The 21,327-nt window shown below is 34.2% G+C and overlaps 1 protein-coding gene across 1 annotated transcript in view; it reads right to left on the reverse strand.

The window, feature by feature from the left end:
• Positions 1–456: 456 nt before the first annotated feature.
• The window catches only part of NBEAL1 (neurobeachin like 1), a 175,565-nt gene continuing 154,694 nt past the window's right edge, over positions 457–21,327 (reverse strand). The window contains exons 45-55 of the mRNA XM_060152294.1: positions 20,813–20,910; positions 18,068–18,184; positions 15,523–15,612; positions 13,569–13,678; positions 12,956–13,128; positions 11,556–11,650; positions 8,160–8,276; positions 7,640–7,801; positions 6,539–6,687; positions 4,656–4,791; positions 457–1,087 (exon numbers count right to left, since the gene is read on the reverse strand). Of these exons, the coding sequence (XP_060008277.1) occupies positions 986–1,087; positions 4,656–4,791; positions 6,539–6,687; positions 7,640–7,801; positions 8,160–8,276; positions 11,556–11,650; positions 12,956–13,128; positions 13,569–13,678; positions 15,523–15,612; positions 18,068–18,184; positions 20,813–20,910 (1,349 nt within the window). The 3' untranslated portion in view covers positions 457–985. The remainder of the gene's footprint in view (positions 1,088–4,655; positions 4,792–6,538; positions 6,688–7,639; positions 7,802–8,159; positions 8,277–11,555; positions 11,651–12,955; positions 13,129–13,568; positions 13,679–15,522; positions 15,613–18,067; positions 18,185–20,812; positions 20,911–21,327) is intronic.

Consider the following 21,327-nt stretch of genomic DNA (forward strand, 5'->3'; position numbering starts at 1 on the left):
CATCAATCATATGAAATAAGTAAAAATGTTGGGTATCATTGCCAACTCCAATAATTATTGGGGGAAAACACAGTGTTTAATAAAGAAAAAGCCAAGAAATTTTGTACTTTGAACATATAAATTGAGCTGCAGATGCTACTTAAAGGACCCAGCTGTCAAAATCATAATGAGCATTTTTCCTTAATTCTTACTACTAATGAAATATATCCACAAAATGTGTCTCTAGTTTCTCTTACTCCTACTCAACATTTATTATTTAAGGATAATAATAATACATTGCAATAAATTCTCATTAGTACTATGCTAAGTAGTAGTGGGATGAGCCAATGTACCAGTTTCAAAAGTCTTGTTTTCAACTTATCATGAAAACCTGTAATTTACACTGAGTTTTAAAAATCCAAGTATGCAACAGATGCTTTTAAAATATTACCTCCAATCAGAAGTTCCATAATAAAATTGATGTATTTAGGATGATTTATTTAGTAAATAGGAGAATGATTAACTAAAGAATGTATTAAAAGCCATATCTCTCAACTGTCCCATTATTGCTACTCTTTTATTAGAAATACCTCAACTTTTGCTGTTTAGAATAAGCAAATTGAATTTAGCTTCTTTATTTTTAGAAGTTTATTTTTTTAAATGGATCTAATGATCTTTAGAAATAAACTACTAAATCTAATCAAATGTATTTTCTCAAATTCATCTTAGTGTAGACCAAGAATTAGTTAATAAGATAGATTCAGTGATGTTAACCAGAAATTTTTTTAGTGGATAATAATAATATAACCTATGACTTTATACACATACGATACCAAATTTTGGTAATCCCTAAATGATTTTCAGGGATAACAGCCCTGAAACATTTAAGATAGTTGAGAGATGTGACATTAAAGTGATTTAATATCACATTTAATCTGTCACAGATTAAAGTGACAAAGCAATAAATCAAATTTCAGTTATCCATGACAGACGGCAGAAATAACAATCACTTGGAATCTTGAGGATTATATTCAGTCTCTCCAGCTGAAATCTGGCTGAGCCGCTTGCTAGATCCCCACAATTTTCGAGAAAGTTGACCTGAGCGCATCTGTTTAAAGTAATCCAGAAAAATGAAGAAGAGATGTTATTAAGAAAGAAAAAAAATAATAAAAAATAATGAAATTGATATACAAGACAATGATTCTGTAGAATGTACAAGAAATAGGTTTTGTTAGCAGAATCATTAACATTTTAATGATTCTTAATTAATAATAATTGAAGAAAGGCTTTTCTTCATTGATTGTCTTTTAGTTGAGAAAGATTTAATACCAACGTACAACTTTTTAAATTAAATGTGCCACATATCAAAATTACAAGACTCCCTTACTTTATATATTTACAAAACTACATTTCACTTCATTAAAATAATCTTCTCAAATTATACTTAATCAGGCAACAAGACACATAGTTGTGGGGAACTTTCTCCTCTTATATTTGCAGTACTATTAATGACAATCACAATGATAAGAAGAAAGTAAAATAACACTGTGATGAAAAGGAAGTAACTTTTAAATAGTTTGATCTAAGAATGTAAAAAAATCTTTAACAATAGCATGATAAGTAATTTAGAAAATAAGAATAGCATAAGCTCTTTGAAGGTAAGAATCGTATTTTTCCACCATTAAATTTTTTATCACCTAGCACATAACAATTATTAATCAAAATTAATTGAATCAGTGGGTTAATGCCCCTCTAAAAGTGCTTATACTTCTACATAGGGCAACAAAACTCCACATGGGAAACATTTCTTAATCTAATCATATGATTTGTTGTAATTACTTCCCAAGAGCCATCTACTTTTTTTTTTTTTTTTTTTTTTTTTGCGGTACGCGGGCCTCTCACTGCTGTGGCCTCTCCCGTTGCGGAGCACAGATTCCGGACGAGCAAGCCCAGCCGCTCCGCGGCATGTGGGATCTTCCCGGACCGAGGCACGAACCCGTGTCCCCTGCATTGGCAGGCGGACTCTCAACCACCGCGCCACCAGGGAAGCCCCAGCAATCTACTTTTTAATGGTGCTTCATCTGCTTCCCTTTTTTAATGGTACTTTTCTAGGGTCTACTTATTGGAGCGATAAAAGATAACCGCAGGCAAAGACACTTTGGCATGTTTGCTTTGCATTTTCATTTCCAGATGTATTTCCAAAACCATTATTTCCATTAATCTAGTTCCACTTTAACATCTAATTTATAAATATGGATTTTATACTGACAGTATAATATGTAAAACTGATACATGGGGCTTCCCTGGTGGCGCAGTGGTTGAGAGTCCGCCTGCCAATGCAGGGGACACGGGTTCGTGCCCCGATCCCACATGCCGCGGAGCATCTAGGCCCGTGAGCCATGGCCGCTGAGCCTGCGCGTCCGGAGCCTGTGCTCCGCAACGGGAGAGGCCACAACAGTGAGAGGCCCGTGTACCGCAAAAAAAAAACCCAAAAACAAAAAAAACTGATACATGATTTAAAAATATACATTAATCAAGATTTTGATATTTTAGATAAAAATAGATGTTGAAATAGAACTCTTTTCATAACTATTGATCTATTTAATTTCTACACGTTCACATAAAGTTGTATTTAATAAATATGCAAAATTCTGAGTACTCAATTAGATTATTTATTAATAAAGTAGGTCCATAATTCAGCTGATGGAAAATGTATTTTACAAAGATATAAAATCGATAAAAAATACTTTTATTCAAAATCTATACACAATTCAAATTCCATGTGTTGTAGACTATACATAAATCTTTCAATGAGGACCAAGAACTTATTTGGTAAATACTACAAAACACTGATGTAGGCCTATGAAATGAAGCTACTTAGGTATTTTATTTCCAATCAATTTTTTTTTAAATGTGTGCACATAACGTCATTTCATTTTTTTTTAATTCAGTAAAATTGTAAACTTAACAAATTACCTAAGTTGGAGGGCAGGCAAATTTAAAGGCACCTGAGTAAACCATAGAAAGTGAAACATACTCAAAGAGTAATGTCTAAGCAGAGTTCTCAAGTAATCATCACAGCAGAGGACAGAAGGGAAATCTTTACTTGGGAAATATATTAATCAAGAAACTCTACTACTGAATGTAAAAACGCTTAAAATGTTTCAAATGTAAGTGAAATATCGAGATACAGACTTGCTGACATTATTTGGGGAATCATTACACCTGAAACTAAATGTTGTCGCAATCACTTTAATTTATTGTTTTTAAGATTTTTTTTTTTTTTTGCGGTACGCGGGCCTCTCACTGTTGTGGCCTCTCCCGTTGGGGAGCACAGGCTCCGGACGCGCAGGCTCAACGGCCATGGCTCATGGGCCTCGCTGCTCCGCGGCATGTGGGATCTTCCCGGACCGGGGCATTAACCTGTGTCCCCTGCATCGGCAGGCGGACTCTCAACCATTGCGCCACCAGGGAAGCCCTTTTTAAGATTTTTTGATGTGGACCATTTTTTAAAGTCTTTATTGAATTTGTCACAATACTGCTTCTGTTTTATGTTTTGTTTTTTGGCCAGGAGGCACATGGGATCTTAGTTCCCCGACCAGGGATCAAACCCACACCCCTACACTGGAAGGCGAAGTCTTAACCACTGGACCACCAGGGAAGTCCCAATCACTTTAATTTAATAAGACCTCTCTTGTTAAAATAATATCCTGAAAAAGAGTATAAGGACTAACAAAACCTTAAAATATTTATTTAAAAAAAGGTTCCTATGATCTGTAATAGATTTATTATAACTACTGACAGTATGTTATTCAGTAATGTCTTCTCTTGAAATAACCCGTACAGAGGTCATTTTAGATTTCTCAGAAAAGACCAATGATACCAATAAAAATTTATAATGCTTAAATATGAGTCTGTGTAACAAAATAAATTTTCTAGAAGAATAACTAGATTACTTGGAGTATAGCCACTAAGTTTTCATAGGAACAGTGTTACATTTATATCTGAATATTCAGTAATTAATAAACCACTGGCAAATAAATTTATAGGAACTACAGGAAATTCATTGAGAATTAGCACATTTGTATGGGGATATTTGTAGTTCCAAGTTAAAAAAAAAATAATGCTTTTACAAAAGTACAACTGACATACAATCATGCTGAATATTTGTTGAAATTAAAGTTAAGTATATAGTTTGGGGAATTCCCTGGCAGTCCAGTGGTTAGGACTCAGTGCTTTCACTGCCTGGGCCCAGGTTTGATCCCTGGTCAGGGAACTAAGATCCCGCAAGCTGCGCAGCATGGGCAAATTAACAAAATAATAATAATAAGGTAAGTAGTTTTGTTGTTTGAGTCTATATTTCATTTTTTACAAATGCTTTTATATATTAAAAATTCAAGTATGTGGTCTAAAATCTAGATTTGGAAAAACAGAATAAAAGAACTTTCTTCTTCATATAGAGTTATAAGCTGTTAAATGTGTGATTTCAATAATATCATAATATAAACATCACTCTTGAATACTAGTTTTATCCCCTTTCATTTACTGTAGTTTGAAAAATCAAATTTGTTTTTCAATTTGTTTATCCATAATGGAGACTTCTGATTCAGCCGGAATAAAGAACCGAAGGAATCCCCAACAGTACGGGAAACTAAATTCTTGATGCTAGGTTTTACCTCAGCTGGCTTGCCAACACCCACGACAATCAATTTGCCATCTTCTAATCCTACAAGAATATGGCTATATTCTTTGGTTACATAAACACAGTGGATAGGCGATCGCATGGCTAATGGGTTGATGCTGAGATTCAAACTAGAAGAGAAATAAAAAACACACACATAATTACATGGATATACAATGGATTCACAGAATTTTATACCTGAAAGATAACTTAATGATCATCTAATTCTGCATTCTAATTTTACAGATGTGGGAACTTAGGTTCAGAAAACCTGAGTGACACAAAGGCCCACATTTATAGTATTACTTAAAATACTTAACAGATTTTTTTTTTCTATTTCCAACATCTGTTTGCCTTCTAACCATATATATGTGCTCTCACGAAACGATTTTCACCTTGTTGATTAATGAGCAAAAGTTGGATAAAAAGGGCAAAAGCTCAAAAACTGTGTGTTGGTGGGGGATAAGGTAAATAAAATTGGTATATTTGCTTTGTCTTAAAAGATGTAATATACAATATAAAATATTTTAAAATATAATATGGTATAAAATATAACACCCCATTATGAAAAATGCTCACAGCTTTTATGATTAGAGATTGAAGAATCTTAGGATGTACATACTATGGTCTAGACTAACCTGCCAGAAGATTCCATTAATTTTTTTCTAATTTGGGATTCTCCTAACAATACCCTAAGATTAGGGTTGTAATACAAAATATTGGAAAGACGTTACTGAAATGTGGACTCAATGCTCTACCACATGAGAAAGAATGACAAAAATGAGAAGGAAAATACAAAAACAGGGAAGCGATGTTGGTACAGAAGTGATTCTGATATGAATGTAATAAGAGAACACTCTGGATCAGGAAATGATTCAGAAAAAAGGGCTTTGGGAGGGGCCAAGATACTTTGAGGAGTATAAATATGTCACAGTAAGTTTTTTAAATGAGAAGAAAAGAAAAAATGTATTTGGGCATGCAGGGAATAACAATGCTTTGTGTATATAAGTTGGTAAACATGAAGAATACCAAACTTAAAAACATATCCATTTTTCAAACATCTTTTCCTTCACTGGGTGAAGTAACAAAAGACTCCTCATCAATTTTAAACACAGACATACAAAATCAAGAACAGATGTGCTAACCTTAAAAATACTTTATTTTAGCACAATTAAAAAAATTTTTTTAAACCTAACTTTAGTTTCTAAAAGTTCAAACTATAATTGTACAAATTTCCAAATCCATAATCCAGGCTTGGCACTATGAAAAAAATTTTTTCTGGCTACTTAAAAAAAATTGTTTTAATTGTGGTAAAATGTACACAACATAAAATTTTCTGCATTTTAAAAATGTACATCTATATTTCATTACCAACCCAGAAATACTTCATCTTCCCCAATTTTTTTCATAGTTGCCAAAAAAGACATGTTCATAATAAATGATGAACAAAAAGATTAGAAATCTGGGCTTCCCTGGTGGCACAGTGGTTGAGAATCTGCCTGCTAACGCAGGGGACATGGGTTCAAGCCCTGGTCTGGGAGGATCCCACATGCCGCGGAGCGACTAGGCCTATGAGCCACAACTACTGAGCCTGCATGTCTGGAGCCTGTGCTCTGCAACAAGAGAGGCCACGATAGTGAGAGGCCCACACACCACGATCAAGAGTGGCCCCTACTTGCCACAACTAGAGAAAGCCCTCGCACAGAAATGAAGACCCAACACAGCAAAAATAAATAAATTAATTAATAAACTCCTACCCCCAACATCAAAAAAAAAAAAAAAAAGATTAGAAATCTTAGATTACAGATTTTACTCTCTCTGGGCTGAAAATACTACCATCTTTTCCGAAGTGATACTTTAATAATTCTTATTATTTACCTGTGGAGATCTCTTATGGACAGGAATCCTTGTAAGCTGCCTGTGACAATGTGCTCTCCAATTACACATATATCTGATACTTGTTCCTTCAGGACTTGAGACCGTAGATACTTGCCATTTACAGAAAACAAATGCAATGCATTCTTATCCTGCAAAGATTAGTTGAAGAAAATTTAATGATCTCAAATTAAAACTATGACTATCACAGAATGATGACTGGGTTTAAAATTTTGGAATAAACAAATGGTTATACTTAAAGAGAAAGTAGGTAGAAATATTGTTAAAGTGATTTCAATCAGATTGCTAAGTAAATAAATATTAAACAAGTACTCCTCTTCTTTAATAGAATTAAAAATCTCACCCCTCCAAAAGAATTAAAACTCTCATCCAACAAAACCCACATTCTTAAAACAAAACTAAAAAAGTTCTCTGGGCTTCCCTGGTGGCGCAGTGGTTGAGAGTCCACCTGCCAATGCAGGGGACACGGGTTCGAGCCCTGGTCTGGGAAGATCCCACATGCCGCGGAGCAACTGGGCCTGTGAGCCACAATTACTGAGCCTGCGCGTCTGGAGCCTATGCTCTGCAACAAGAGAGGCCGCGATAGTGAGAGGCCTGCGCACCGCGATGAAGAGTGGCCCCCGCTTGCCACAACTAGAGAAAGCCCTCGCACAGAAACAAAGACCCAACACAGCCATAAATAAATAAATAAAATTAAAAACGAAAAAAAAGTTATCTTAATTTTTTAAAAAGCTTTATCACCGGAAGGAAATAAACATATAAAATTCAGTTAGTTTATTTATACCCTGTCTTGTGCAAAAAGAATTTAATTCAGTTGTAATTTCCACCTGAGCTTATGAAGTCCCACATAATCAGAAATTATTTTTGAAGTCATATAGGGCTATAGAAAGCCCTAAAACAAAATCAAACATGAGGCTAATATTGTGATAGGGAATGAACAAATTGAATGATGAAAGGAAAACATCCTTTTCAAAATATGGTGTTCTTTCCTTCTTCAGAATGCCTCCTCATATGTACACAATGTGGGAAGGAGAAGACAGGCTTACAGATAGTCTAGCCCTACTGCATGAAACTGTTATATACCTTGAGGGTGGTACTTTCTTCAATGCTGGAGTAGATGACAATATGTCCTTCCCAAGATATAGCCAAATTGGGAATGGTCAAGAGCAGAGAACTCTCACAAGGTGGTCGTAAAGTCCGCATATACTGACCTTTCTGAATGGTATGTATAATCACAGTGCCATCCTACACACAGAAAATATTAGAAAATGAGAAAAGAAAAGAAGAACAAAAAAGAAGAAAAGAAACTGAGCAAGAGAAAGAAATATGGTAAAGGAACTAAGAAAATGATTATTCTACCAAGGACACATGTACCTTAGGAAAAATTCCAATCTTGAAATTTCAAGTCTTACTAAGACCAGTAAAATCCCCAAATAGAATCTAGTCTCTTTTTTTCTGTATTTTTCTACTTTTGCAAAGTTCAAGGCAAACACAGTATAAAATTTCTATGCTTTTACCAATTCTTCTAGAAAAAAAATTAAATATAAATATTGCCTCTGAATTTGTATTAAAGAAATAAGTATTTTTAAAGGTGAAATCTTACCCTTGATCCTGACACTGCCATGTCTAGCTCAGTGCTGATGCCAACACTCAATACCTCATCAGTGTGTCCGTACAGAATCTGAAACGGTTTAGATGCTAGGCCCACAGGAACACCTCCCTAATATAAAAACAGAATAGCAAAGGTAATTTTCTTGTATGCTATTTTCTTTAAAAAGGTTTATACTGTATTTAAACCGTCTAATCACAAACTGATATTGCAACTAGTTCTTACCACTAAGTCTACTCATACAAGTACTCATTCTTGGGTTTCTCCTTGGATTCTCAAATTATTCTCAATCTTTTCAAGCTCAAAAACTTAATCTGAAGAATTTCAAAGTTGATTGATTTGGATTAGTTTTAACAGGTATATTATTTGCCCTTTTCATCTACAGAATTATTCTTCCTTTACTTGGAAGAAACTTCTTCTATTACATCTCTGAATACTTTCTCATTTTCATTTATTGGAGTCCTTATTTCAAGGACATCAATTATCTTTATGCTGACTTGTCTTTGATTTCTATAGCTATCATTCTTTTTCTAATTGCTTTAATCGTTTTGTTTTTTCATTTCTATTCACTTTACTTTAAATCTTTCTTCCATGCTAATAATTTGATTTTCAGTCACATCAAATTTGTTCCTTGATGCTTCTGCATTGGGTTTATTTATAATTGTAACAGTATTGGTTTTAGTCTCAGCTTGATTCTTCTGCAATCTCCCTTTTCATCTTATTATGCTAGTTTATAATTTCATCTTTGAGGTCCTATTTTATTGAATGATATTCTTATTATATTCTTCTAATAGCACAATTTATTGCAGGGAATCTCTCTGCACTTGTTTCCTTCATCTGTTTTTAGTGTGCTTTGTTTGATACAGTACTTTCTATGATATATAATGATAGAATGTTTGAGTAGTTTCCATGGTATTTGGTTTATCATTATCATAGATAAATGCCCAGATTTTCTACGAGCATTATACAATGTAAATGAATTCTCCCTGACACTCTATTACTTGGGTCACATTTGTCTTCCTCTAAGAGTATCAGTCTGAGTGCTTAGTCCACTCTATCTAATTTTTAAATATTAAGTAATTCCTATATTATTTAATCAATTCAAGTTACAGAGGAAGATGGACTCTTCTCAAATTCATTTTATAAAGGTTGCATATCTTAATACTAAACATGCAAAGACAAAATAAAAGCAGATTTATTTCACTTATAAGTAAAGAAATAACTAAAGTACTAGCAAATAAAATCCTGCAGTAAAATATAACTATATCTCATGAATTATATGGGTTTATTATAGAAATTCAAGGATGGTTCAAACCTAGGACACTTCTCAATAATACATTACATTAAGAAAAAGTAAAACTATAAATTAAAAAAGAAAGAGAAACTGGTAAAATAGCTGTAAAGAACATTATTAGGACTACTGACAAAGTTAGAACCTGGACTGTGGATTAGATAATGGTATTGTATAAATGTTAAGTATTTCAGTTTTGATAACTGCACTGTGGCTATGTATAAGAATGTCTTTGTTCTTAGAAAAAACACTGAAGTGTTTAGGGGTAAAGGAACATAGAGTTTCCAACTTTTAAAATATTCAGAAAAAAAAAGATACTGAGAAAAAGATTGGGAGAGAATGCTAAGACAAATGGCAAAAATGTGCTACCTTTGTATCTTTTCTGTAAATTGAAATTTTATTAAAACTAAAAGCCTACCAAAAAAAAAAAAGGAAGGAAGATAACTACTGAAATAAAATAAATTTAAAAAAATCTAGTGAAACCTAACAGCAAACAGTATACTAAATGGCACAATAATGAAGGTAATTTCATCGAAATCAGACATAAGACACGGAGGCTCACTATAATTTTCTTGCTTTATTATATTTGCTAATAATGTATGAGGGTAAGAAAATGAAATAATTAGTATATTGGAAAAGATAAAGAAAATCACTATTTTTTCAGATCACATTAATGTATATCTACCTTGTTTTCAGAAAATCCAAGAAATACTAATAATTATGAGAGCTAGATAAGAGGATTTGGCAAACTAATTAGATATAAGATAACTGTATAGAAATCAATAGCTTTTTTTTTTACTAGCAATAGTTACAAATAAAAATGATTTAAAAATCCCACTGAAACAGTCATAAAAATAGGATAATTAAAAGTAAATATAACAAAGTACAGGATCTAAACGGAAAAAAATTATTAAAAAATACTATCAGGGCTTCCCTGGTGGCGCAGTGGTTGAGAGTCCGCCTGCCAATGCAGGGGACACGGGTTCGTGTCCCGGTCCGGGAAGATCCCACATGCTGCAGAGCAGCTGGGCCTGTGAGCCACGGCCGCTGAGCCTGTGCGTCTGGAGCCTGTGCTCCGCAACGGGAGAGGCCACAATAGTGAGAGGCCCACGTACCGGAAAAAAAAAAAAAAAAAAAAAATCAAAGGACATTGAGAAAAGACCTGAAACAAATATGGAAAGACATTTCCTATTTTTGGATAGGAATAACTATAAACATGTCAATCCATACCAAATAAATATATAAATATGATTTCATTAAGACTAAAATGAAGTTTTCTGAGGAGGATATAGTTAAAGTATTTTTAAAGTTCATACAGAAGAATAAATATTCATATAAGAACAGCTGTGGTTAATAAAGGAAACACAGTGAGAGGGGATTTGCCTTACCAAATATTAAACTACTAAAGTAAAAACATTTTGGTGTTGACACAGAAATAGACAAATGTAAAAGAATGGGGAATACAGAAAAAGATCCAATTTAGTAGGTAATCGTTTATGCTGGCATAAATGACTTTCTACATAATTATATATCTAATATTAAATATTCTGTATTACAAAATATAGAAATGGATTAAAGATTGAAATTTTAAAAAATAAAACAGGAAAAGTGTTACAAGAACTATTTTAGATGATATTTTTATAAACTTGGAGTGAGAAAACGCCTGTTTACTTTTCTAAGCAAGGTAGAAAATCCAGAAGCCATAAAGAAAAAAGACACTTCCTTGCACCAATATTATCATGAGAGTGCACAATTAGGTTGAGGAAAATTCTAAATCCATAATTTCTAGTAGTTCCACCTGAAAGCAAAATAGGAATATTATCATGTTAACAAAGAAAAGAAAAATAATTGTTTTCCTAGAAGAAGTTAATAAGGAGCTATCTTTGGAAGGTAATATGAGATAAGGTCATGAATCAAACAATAAACCTAGGGAAAAAAGTGGTGATTAAGACAGAACAGAATGAGGGGTAAAAGGAGGCAAAGGAGCTCAAATAATCATTCAATGTAAGAGAAAAATTCAGTATTCTATTAGAACATCTCAATAGTATTCCCAGGATGAATCTCTGATCCAAACCAAGAGTATTTAAATGAGTGACTACCTGTTGGGTTATCTGCCATACCATACATGTAGTATCTCTGGAACCAGAAATCAAATGTATTCCACAGTAATCTGTAGCCAAACAAGTCACAATATCTGTAAGAAAAAGGAATGTAAAACAATGAAATGGCATAGTTTGGCTAGAACAGAATCATAAGGGCAATTTTAGGTCATGTTCAAACTATTACTAAATTAGTTGTTCTAGCAGGGAGAAATGTAGGAATGGCATTGGAAAAGCACTGGGAAAGACTGACATAAAAAAGCAGCAGCACTAAAATCATGTAGGAGAGCTTTCTTTGAGGCCACCCTTCTTTGACGGTGAAGAGTAGACATGAGGCAAGGGAATGCATGTCAAAAATATTGGCAGGAGATTAGGTAGCTTTTAAATGGATCCCCACTTAATTTTGATATGCTTCTCTGCTCCCTTACTCTCTTATCCCCATTCACCTTCTATTCCCCCTGGAACTGCAATCCTATAGAATATGTGTCTGTAGCCAAAATAGTACATATTACATTGTAAATTCACAATATAAAATACATTTTTCCTAAACTGTAAAAACCTGAGCTAAGTGACACCTTGGGAGTCACTTGCGCAGAATTAGTAACAGACTCCATTCCCCTTCCCTAATGGGTTTATTAGGAAAAAATCTACTCAATGTTCTATTCTTACATTGAAAAGACTGAGACACTAAGAACACCAGGTTAGGGACTTCCCTGGTGGTCCAGTGGTTAAGAATCCGCCTTTCAATGTTGGGGACCTGGGTTCGATCCCTGGTCGGGGAACTAGGATACCACATGCCGCGGGGCAACTAAGCCCATGTGCAGCAACTAGAGAGCCCACACACTCTGGAGCCCACGCGCCACAACTACAGAGACGCCTGCGTGCCACAATGAAGAGCCCGCGTGCTGCAACAAAAGATCCCGTGTGCTGCAACTAAGACCCAACACAGCCCAAAATAAATAAGTAGATAGATAGATAGATAGATAGATAAAGGTTAAAAAAAAAAAAAGGAAGCATCTGGTTAAACTATATTCAGCAATTTTACCTCTCTCATGCTTTACTACTAAAGAATAGGACAGTTGATTTCTTATTCAACTATGACAGATTTTTTTTTACCATTTTTTCATAAAATTCTAATTCTAGCAACCAATTTTTTCAGACTTAGCCTAGCATCTTTCAGATACTATGAAGCTGTATTTAATTTATATAGTGCTTAGTATAACCAAAATACATTAGATACTCTTAAAGAAAGAATATAATATTCATAACATAACTCTATTAAAAAGTTTACTTAGCTTCAAAGGTAAAATTTATGCTTTTTATAAGGAGTATGTACTACTATTATGGTTAGGAAAAAAACAGAAAAAATTTTTTACAGGGAAAAAAAAGTTAATGCTTACCCATATGTCTGATATTGTGTGAAACAATTTTGCCTTTTGTAAGTGACATCACTTGAATGCTATTATCCCAGTGTCCAGCACTAAAAAGCAACTTTGCATCATGTGATACTATAAATAGCTTAGAAGTGATCTCCAGCCCTGGAGCAAAAGGTCCATTCATACTACGCTGAGTTCTGTAAACACAATTAAATATTAGACTCTTCTTTAAAAGATCACTTAGACCGATATGAACTATTTTTTTAATCTCTCCAAAAAGAAATAAAAAATAAGTCTGTCCAACTGTTCATTTTGAAATGTCTACTGGTAAGTGATAAATACATTCATAAACTACATTAATCTTATATTATTCATTAAACAAAAATGCATGTAACAAAATAGTCTCAAGGGTTAAGTGTAAAGAAGTTGAGATTGGTGAAGGTGTGGAAAAGATTTAAATCTTGACTTTCAAAGCCAATTTAGTAAGACTGTCAATTCTGTAAACAGCCTCAAAGTAGACAAGATAAGGGTATGCCAGGATCAGGAAAGCTGGAAGTTGGAAAGTTTAATCTATTTGCTTTTCCTGGCAATAAGGTACTAGCTGTACCTGTTTTGCTTTAAATGTTTACTTACTTACTTTGGATTTGTCACAGTTTGATCCCTGATGAATGTAAAGTAATTAGAAATGTTTCTGTCATAAGGCAGCCATCCATGGGTTCCAATAACGTAATTCATGCTTACTGTTATCTGGAAAAGAAACACATGAAGACAAACATTAAATGAAAATTAAAGAAAATGACATAGAATAACCAAATGCTCACATGATGTTAGCATTTGTCACTTAGGGAATAGTGTGGGATTGTGTACTTAAAACATGAGACTCATTAAGAAAGTCTTAAAATAATTCAAATGGTTAAAAAGCTCATTGTTATCCTACTGCAAGAAAAGCTGTCCCAATGTATCTTTCTTTAGTATAAGATTATTTTCCTCAAAATTTCTCAAAGTTTACTAGCATCTATTAGTTGGCAGTCAGAAGAAATTAAGGATCAAGTCTTACCATAAAAATAAGACACCTATCATTTAGAACATAAATCATAAGTAGATCTTATGAAGAATTATTAAGAAGGTCTCCCTTTATTAGGGACAGTAACAGTGAATATTTGCATTAAAAAATGGAAAGTTTTATTCTCCCTTGATAAAAGTAACAGATTACCAAAAAAAAATTCAGATAACTTAAAAATATACAGGTATTAAAACTGAAAAATCACAAGAATTCTGCCACTCAAAAGTACTTATTATTTTTGTATATCTTTCTAGATGTTTTTTCTAAGCAAACACACAATATGGATAATTAGAAAAATAGGTTTAACTCTGGAATTTCTACTTTTCACTGTGCTATGCTCAATTTTTATCATTTCTAAGTGACAGAATTAGAATAAGACAGACCTAGGTTTGGTCCATTTGCCAGGGTCCCTTGCTTGCTAGCTCTGTGACTTTGAGCAAGTTACTTCTGAGTTTTAATTCCTCATCTGAGGAAGGGAAATAATAATTGTGCCTATCTCACAGGATTGTTAGGTGGATTAAATGACGAAATTCAAGTACTCACTAATATGTCCTGCATGTGGACGGACCTTTATCAATTCTGTATTATATCTCATTTTCATTATTCTCACTGCTTATGATAAATTTTAACATCTAGTAAGAAGTTACATCACAATTTTCTCGTACAAAATTTCCTGGTATTTTCATATATTTATTATTTCAAATAAATTTTAGAATTACAGAACTAGGACTTCCCTGGTGGCGCAGTGGTTAAGAATCCGCCTGCCAATGAAGGGGACATGGGTTCGAGCCCTGGTCCAGGAAGATCCCACGTGCCACGGAGCAACTAAGCCGTGCGCCACAACTACTGAGCCCACGTGCCACAACTACTGAAGCCTGCACACCTAAAGCCCGTGCTCCACAACAAGAGAAGCCACCGCAGTGAGAAGCCTGCGCACCACAACAAAGAGTAGCCCTCGCTCACTGCAACTAGAGAAAGCCCGCGCACAGCAATCAAGACCCAATGCAGCCATAAATAAATAAATTTATTTTTTAAAAAAAGGATTACAGAACTACTTAAAAGCTCTGTAAATAAGAGATATTTTTTTGGGGGGTGGGGAACGCGGGCCTCTAACTGTTGCGGCCTCTCCCGTTGCGGAGCACAGGCTCGGGACATGCAGGCTCAGCAGCCATGGCCCACGGGTCCAGCCGCTCTGCGGCATGTGGGATCCTCCCGGACCAGGGCCACCAGGGAAGCCCCTAAAAGATACATTTTTATACTTGGTCAAATTAATTCTATTTTAAAATTTTCTCTCTTTTTTTATTTGGCCGTGCTGTGCAGCATGTGGGACCTTCGTTCCCCCACCAGGCTACCAGGGATCGAACTCAGGCCCCCTGCAGTGGAAGTGTGGAGCCCTAACCACTGGACCTCCAGGGAATTCCCTTACCTATGCTTTTAAAAAAGACTTAAAAAATTTATTTTCTCAATTTTTTTCATAAGTTGTAATGGATATAGACATGGCAGTGTGAAAAGGTATAAATCAACTTACCAGTAACTCAGGACTGCCTTGTGAAATAAAAGAACGAGACTGATTTTTGGGGACAATGGCCTTTATTAGTGGAATACCATCACTAATTCCCTATAAAATAAAGGACAGAGGTTTAGTGGCTGGTTCTACTATCTTTATTAGGTAAAAATTATTGAAAACTTCTATTTCTTTAAAGATAAACCCTGAGATATAGCCTTGTACTCTATCAAAACATATCATCACTTAATTTTAAATATAGGAAAGGAATTATATACCATGTTTGAATGGCAGACTTGAAAGTTCTGAAACCCATCACCTCTTGTATTCCACTATGCTGCTGTTAAACAAGGATGTAGATTTCAAGGAGTGTCAACCATTTAAAACAGCCAGTGATTTAAAACCTTTCCTTTTCCCATGCCGTACTGACATGAATATAAAGTAGAAAATACAGACCATATAAGAAAACATTTCTCAAATAAGTGAAATGGGAAAACTAGTTATATTTTATGGAATTTTCCTTTTGGGTTTAACTTTCAAAAAATAGATCTATTCCATTACCTGAGGCCCTTCCTGAAAGCTACAACAAAGGACCAGAAAATAAAGACAGTCCTCAGAAAACATCCACCATTATCTTATTACAGTGTGAAAGAGAAAAACGATTTGAAATAAGTTTTTTGATGTGACAATAGTTTATAAATTACACCTAACATTTATTAGATAAATTATAACCTAACATTAGTGGGTACATATGATGTGCCAGGTGCTTTTCTAAGAGCTTTATATGAACTAAATAATGATGTATAACCACATGAAGTTAATGCATATCTTTTCTCTTCATACTGTGAATTAATCAAGAGAAGACAACTGACATTGAAACAGCATAAATGGAAATGGTATCTGAAGAAATCCATTTAATAAGCCCCTTGCTTTCACTGCTACGTCAATTTTCTTCACCATTTTAATACCTAGGAAGAGAACTAAAAGAGGCCTTCTCTTTTCATATGAATGAGTGGGAAACACCTTCTTGTATGATGACGAAAAGGGATTAACAATTATTGGTACCCAAGGATATCTATTGTGTTCTTAATCCTGCTCCAGATACTGGCCCTGAGGAAGGCTACCCTGTGACTTGGGGTGGGTGCAGAGAGGGGCAAATGCCATTGCATCTGCAGACAGAACTCAGAATGTATTGTACTATAAAAAACAATGCCACAAATGATTAGATATGATGAAAATACTTTTATCAGCATTACATAATATCTTATTACATGTCCATCATTTTAGGGGTCAAATAGGGTTTTGTGCGTTGCCCTACGTGTAGCCAAAAGTTAACATAGCAGGACTGAGACTGCTCACCTTAGAAAGGCTGCTTGCAAGGTTGGCCATTGCCTGGCATCAGGGAACTTGGCAGGCAAAGACATCCTTACACTGATACAAAACTTGTCTTCAATAATACACGTGACTCACTATGCCTAGACTATTTGTGCAAACAATCGTCTGAATACAGGCTTTTCTTTTGGGAGTCTAGAATTTTGGAATGTGCTAGGCACAGCTGAGTCTCTAATGAGCTTCCCTGGGAGACAAAATCATGTTGTCACATTTCATTACTGGAAGAATTAAGCACCTTCAAATGATATGTAGGTACAAAGTCCAAAATATTTATGATCTGGCCCTTTAAGAAAACATTTACCACCGTTTGCTGTATGGCATGAGAGTTATTCCTTGTTCTATGCACATCTCCAATCTATTCTTAGTAACTTTTTATCATTTTGTATTCTTCCAAAAGAGTTAATATTATCCGTCCTAACCAAACTTATAGGTATTAATGCATTTCATATTCACATTCTGAACTATTCAAAGAACAGCTGACCCTTGAACAACTCAGGGGTTTGGGACACCAACCCTCCATGCATTATTATATAATTTATATATAAATATAATATCTGTATCTGCGCTTCTTCCTTATCTGCAGTTCTGCACCCACAAATTCAACCAATCCCAGATTATGTAGTACTGTAGTATTTACTATTGAAAAAAAAATCCATGTATAAGTGGACCCACACTGTTCAAACCTGTGTTGTTCAAGAATCAACTGTAATTCAATATGTATATTTAAACATGTGAATTTGAAGGTACTCTTTCAAGAACAGCATTAACTATCTTGGTCCACCTGACTATTCCTTCTGACATCATCAATTAACAATCTGACTCATGGGCCATATTTTATATGTGAGTAGACACTGTAATTAAAAGCTATTTTAGACTTCCTCTATATATCATCTCAACTGACACAAAAAGCAATTTAAGTCAAATTATTCTTCCTCTTTATGTTTCCTTCGGGAGAACGTGAGGTTGGAAGAAAGAAAGCCAAAACAAACATTACAGCAGCAAACAAAAGCTTTCAAGAAGGTTGTTTTAAAAAAATCTAAGAACATATTACTGAAGTATTATTTACTATTTTGGATTAAGTATTAAAATCCACCCTCTCCATTAAAGAACAAAAGGAACAATGAAGTGTACAGAAATCACAGAGAAAATCCTTTGATATTATCAAATTGGATATTACCTCTATAAAAAATGACTTGAGTTCAGGGAGGTATTGAAATAAGTTAAAGGTTGAAGTGTCTGTTTTGGTTTGCTTCTGCACTGCTTCCTCTGCTGATAATCTAGAAGGGTGTGGTTCCTTCAAAAAAAAATTAAGAAAAAAATAATTCCATAATTACGTTAAAACATCTCTCACTATATTCCTTCATACATACCAGACTCTAGCTATGATGGATTGCATACCATGCACTATTGACAACTCCTGGCTTTTGCTCAATTTCCTTGGCAGAGTTCGGGCCCTCTTCATTCCTAGAGAAACCCTACTTCTACTTTAAAGTTTTTCGTACTGATCTCTCCCTTGAATCTCTAAGGCAGAATTAACTATTCTATTATTTTTCTCAGCACACTACATTATTTAGTATTTTATTTAGTACTTATTTCTTTCTATGTTGTATTACATATAGTTGGTTATGGTCTTTCCCAACTAGACAATAGGTACCTTAAAGTCAGAAAATAAGTCATATTCATTTTTGGATTTTCAACACATAGAAAAGTACCATAAATATGGTACATGCTTATGTATATGTTTGGTAAAATTAAATACATTATTCAAAAGTCAAAATTTATAATACGGGTGAATCTTTAATTCCTGAAATAAGATTTGAATGTCAATATTCTCAGAATCAAATTATAGATATTACTGCATTGCTTTTCAAATAAGTTATTATTATTCCTTACCTTTAATGTCAGAAACAAAAGATATTATCACCTTTTTAAATGAGAAGAAAATTACAAGTCAAATTAATATTCCAATGCCACAGTTAAAATGCAGAATAGAAATCTAGCTAAAGAGGATTCTATCTCCATTGCAAAATATTAGATTATGGGAAACAGATTTAAGAGCTCTAATTCAATATTTATCTCTGAATTACCCATGTGAGTATTATTCACTTTATTTGAAATCAAAAGCTGATTTTTGTCATTTTTTTATCTTAAAAACTAATTAGCACTGCCCTTGTAAAAAAAAATAATAAAGCTGCTGCAAAAATATTATAGAATCTATTTCAAAGTCCAATGAAGTGTTGTGTTTTATTCTGTTACTTTTGCCTTCTGACTATCAGCAGGTAAGGAATAAAGACTGATTTCAAATATGAGTATTCTGCAAAAATCAATGTTGGAGGATTCAAACTGTTGCTAAGGAATAGTAACAATTATAAATCTTGGTCTGATAACTGAATTAACAGAAGTTCATCTATAAGCCAGAGTTTAGATATACTGTTGCTGTTATAGCTGTGGAGATTTCAGTTCAACAAATACTTACTGCCCACAAACTATATGCAAGAAAGATACAAAAATGATTTTTAAAAAGTTGCTGCCTTTAACATATTATAGTGAGGCAAATGAATATATATACAACTAACTAAGGTGGAAGTGTCATAATTAGGATATAAATAACAGCCCATAAGAATGGAAAAATGATCTACAAGTTCAACAAGGGGGCTTACAGCTATTAATTCAGAGGAAACATGGCATGGAAGAAAGGATTTGGAGTTAGATGATCATGCATCCAAATTCTGTCCCAGTCACATTCTAGTTGTATAAAGTTGGAAAAAAGTATTTGATTTTTCTAAGGTGTTGTAGGCTAGGTATTAATTTCTATGAAATACGGCTTCATCATGTAAAAAGTAAGGATAATTGAATATTTACTGTGAAGTTAGGTAAATCACTTAGCACAGTGGTTGCATAGGAAAGTATCAACTTAATAAATGGTATATTATTATGTATTCCTCATTTCCAAATTCATATACTAACAAAGATCAAGATGTCTTTGCAAGCTAATACTGGATTAACTTCTATGAATCTAAAGCTGTATGCAATCAGGAAGACAATAATTTAACTTCAGATACTAGGATGGGAAAAGAAATACAGTAATATCTATGCTTCGATTTTATATATTCTGCAATTTGATTTTTAGGACTGGGTTTGGGCTCTGGATGATAAGAACCCTTTGGGGGCAGATGTCAGCTACTAAAAGTCTTATACATGCAATGAGTCCCAGTATTAGAACAGCTTTAATGGTATAACCTAACCGGTACTCAGTTAGAGCTACTTCTCCATTTAATAAAGGAGGGAGGAAGGCTCACCTGACAGGGGCCTTCAACCTCACCTTTTCCTTTCCCAGAAACAACAAAATAAATGTGATTGGCTTTCTGAGTAAATATAAATCCTTTGTGACTTAAGACAAATTGACTGAATATGTGGATTTTGACTGCAATATTTTGACATTCAAAATAGGAACAATCATGGGCTTCCCTGGTGGCGCAGTGGTTGAGAATCTGTCTGTCAATGCAGGGGACACAGCTTCAAGCCCTGGTCTGGGAAGATCCCACATGCCGCGGAGCAACTAGGCCCGTGAGCAACAACTACTGAGCCTGCATGTCTGGAGCCTGTGCCCCGCAACAAGAGGCCACGACAGTGAAAGGCCCGCGCACTGCGATGAAGAGTGGCCCCCGCTTGCCGCAACTAGAGAAAGCCCTCGCACAGAAATGGAAGACCCAACACAGCCAAAAATAAATAAATTAATTTAAAAAAATAGGAACAATCATTTAAATCTATTTATTTTTAAAGTGACAGTATAATTTTTTCCAAATTCTAGATAATTCTGAAATTAGGTTTTAAATCATTAAAAACCTTGAAAATTACTGATAGTACTATTCCTTAGAAATTAAATTCTGGACTTCGGTAATCAATAACTTTTATGCTTTACCTTTAACAGTTGACAAGGTGTTTGCCCAAAATTGTTAATCATCCCTTCTAAGGCTTTTCTTTCCTTCTCATCTGTTAAGGCATCCAGATCCACAGCTCCTAAAACCAAGAGAAGTAGTCAATTCACTATAGATCGAAAACAAATCAGCAAGCCACACAACTGTTTAACATATCAGAGACTGATTAGTATATTTTCAACAAAATATTATTCCATTCATCAATTTATAAAACTACTGTAAAGAGATAACTTTTAAAAAATCAGTAAAGCTTCAGATATTAAATATGTACAAAAATAAATTCCACCCACTGTTTAGAACTAAAATATTTTAAACAAAAGTTAACTGGTAGTCTATAAAAGTTTCTCTTATAAAAATGCACACTATACTCATAGTACACCTGATTGCTTTCTTCACGATAGTTAAGCTGAAACAAGTGTAATAACCACACAAAATTACTGCTATAAATTAGTTTATCTAACAAAAGTTGGGCAAGGTGATATTCTGGCTGATTATACCA

Source organism: Lagenorhynchus albirostris, chromosome 6, assembly GCF_949774975.1.
Source record: "Lagenorhynchus albirostris chromosome 6, mLagAlb1.1, whole genome shotgun sequence".
NCBI classification, from domain to species: Eukaryota; Metazoa; Chordata; class Mammalia; order Artiodactyla; family Delphinidae; genus Lagenorhynchus; species Lagenorhynchus albirostris.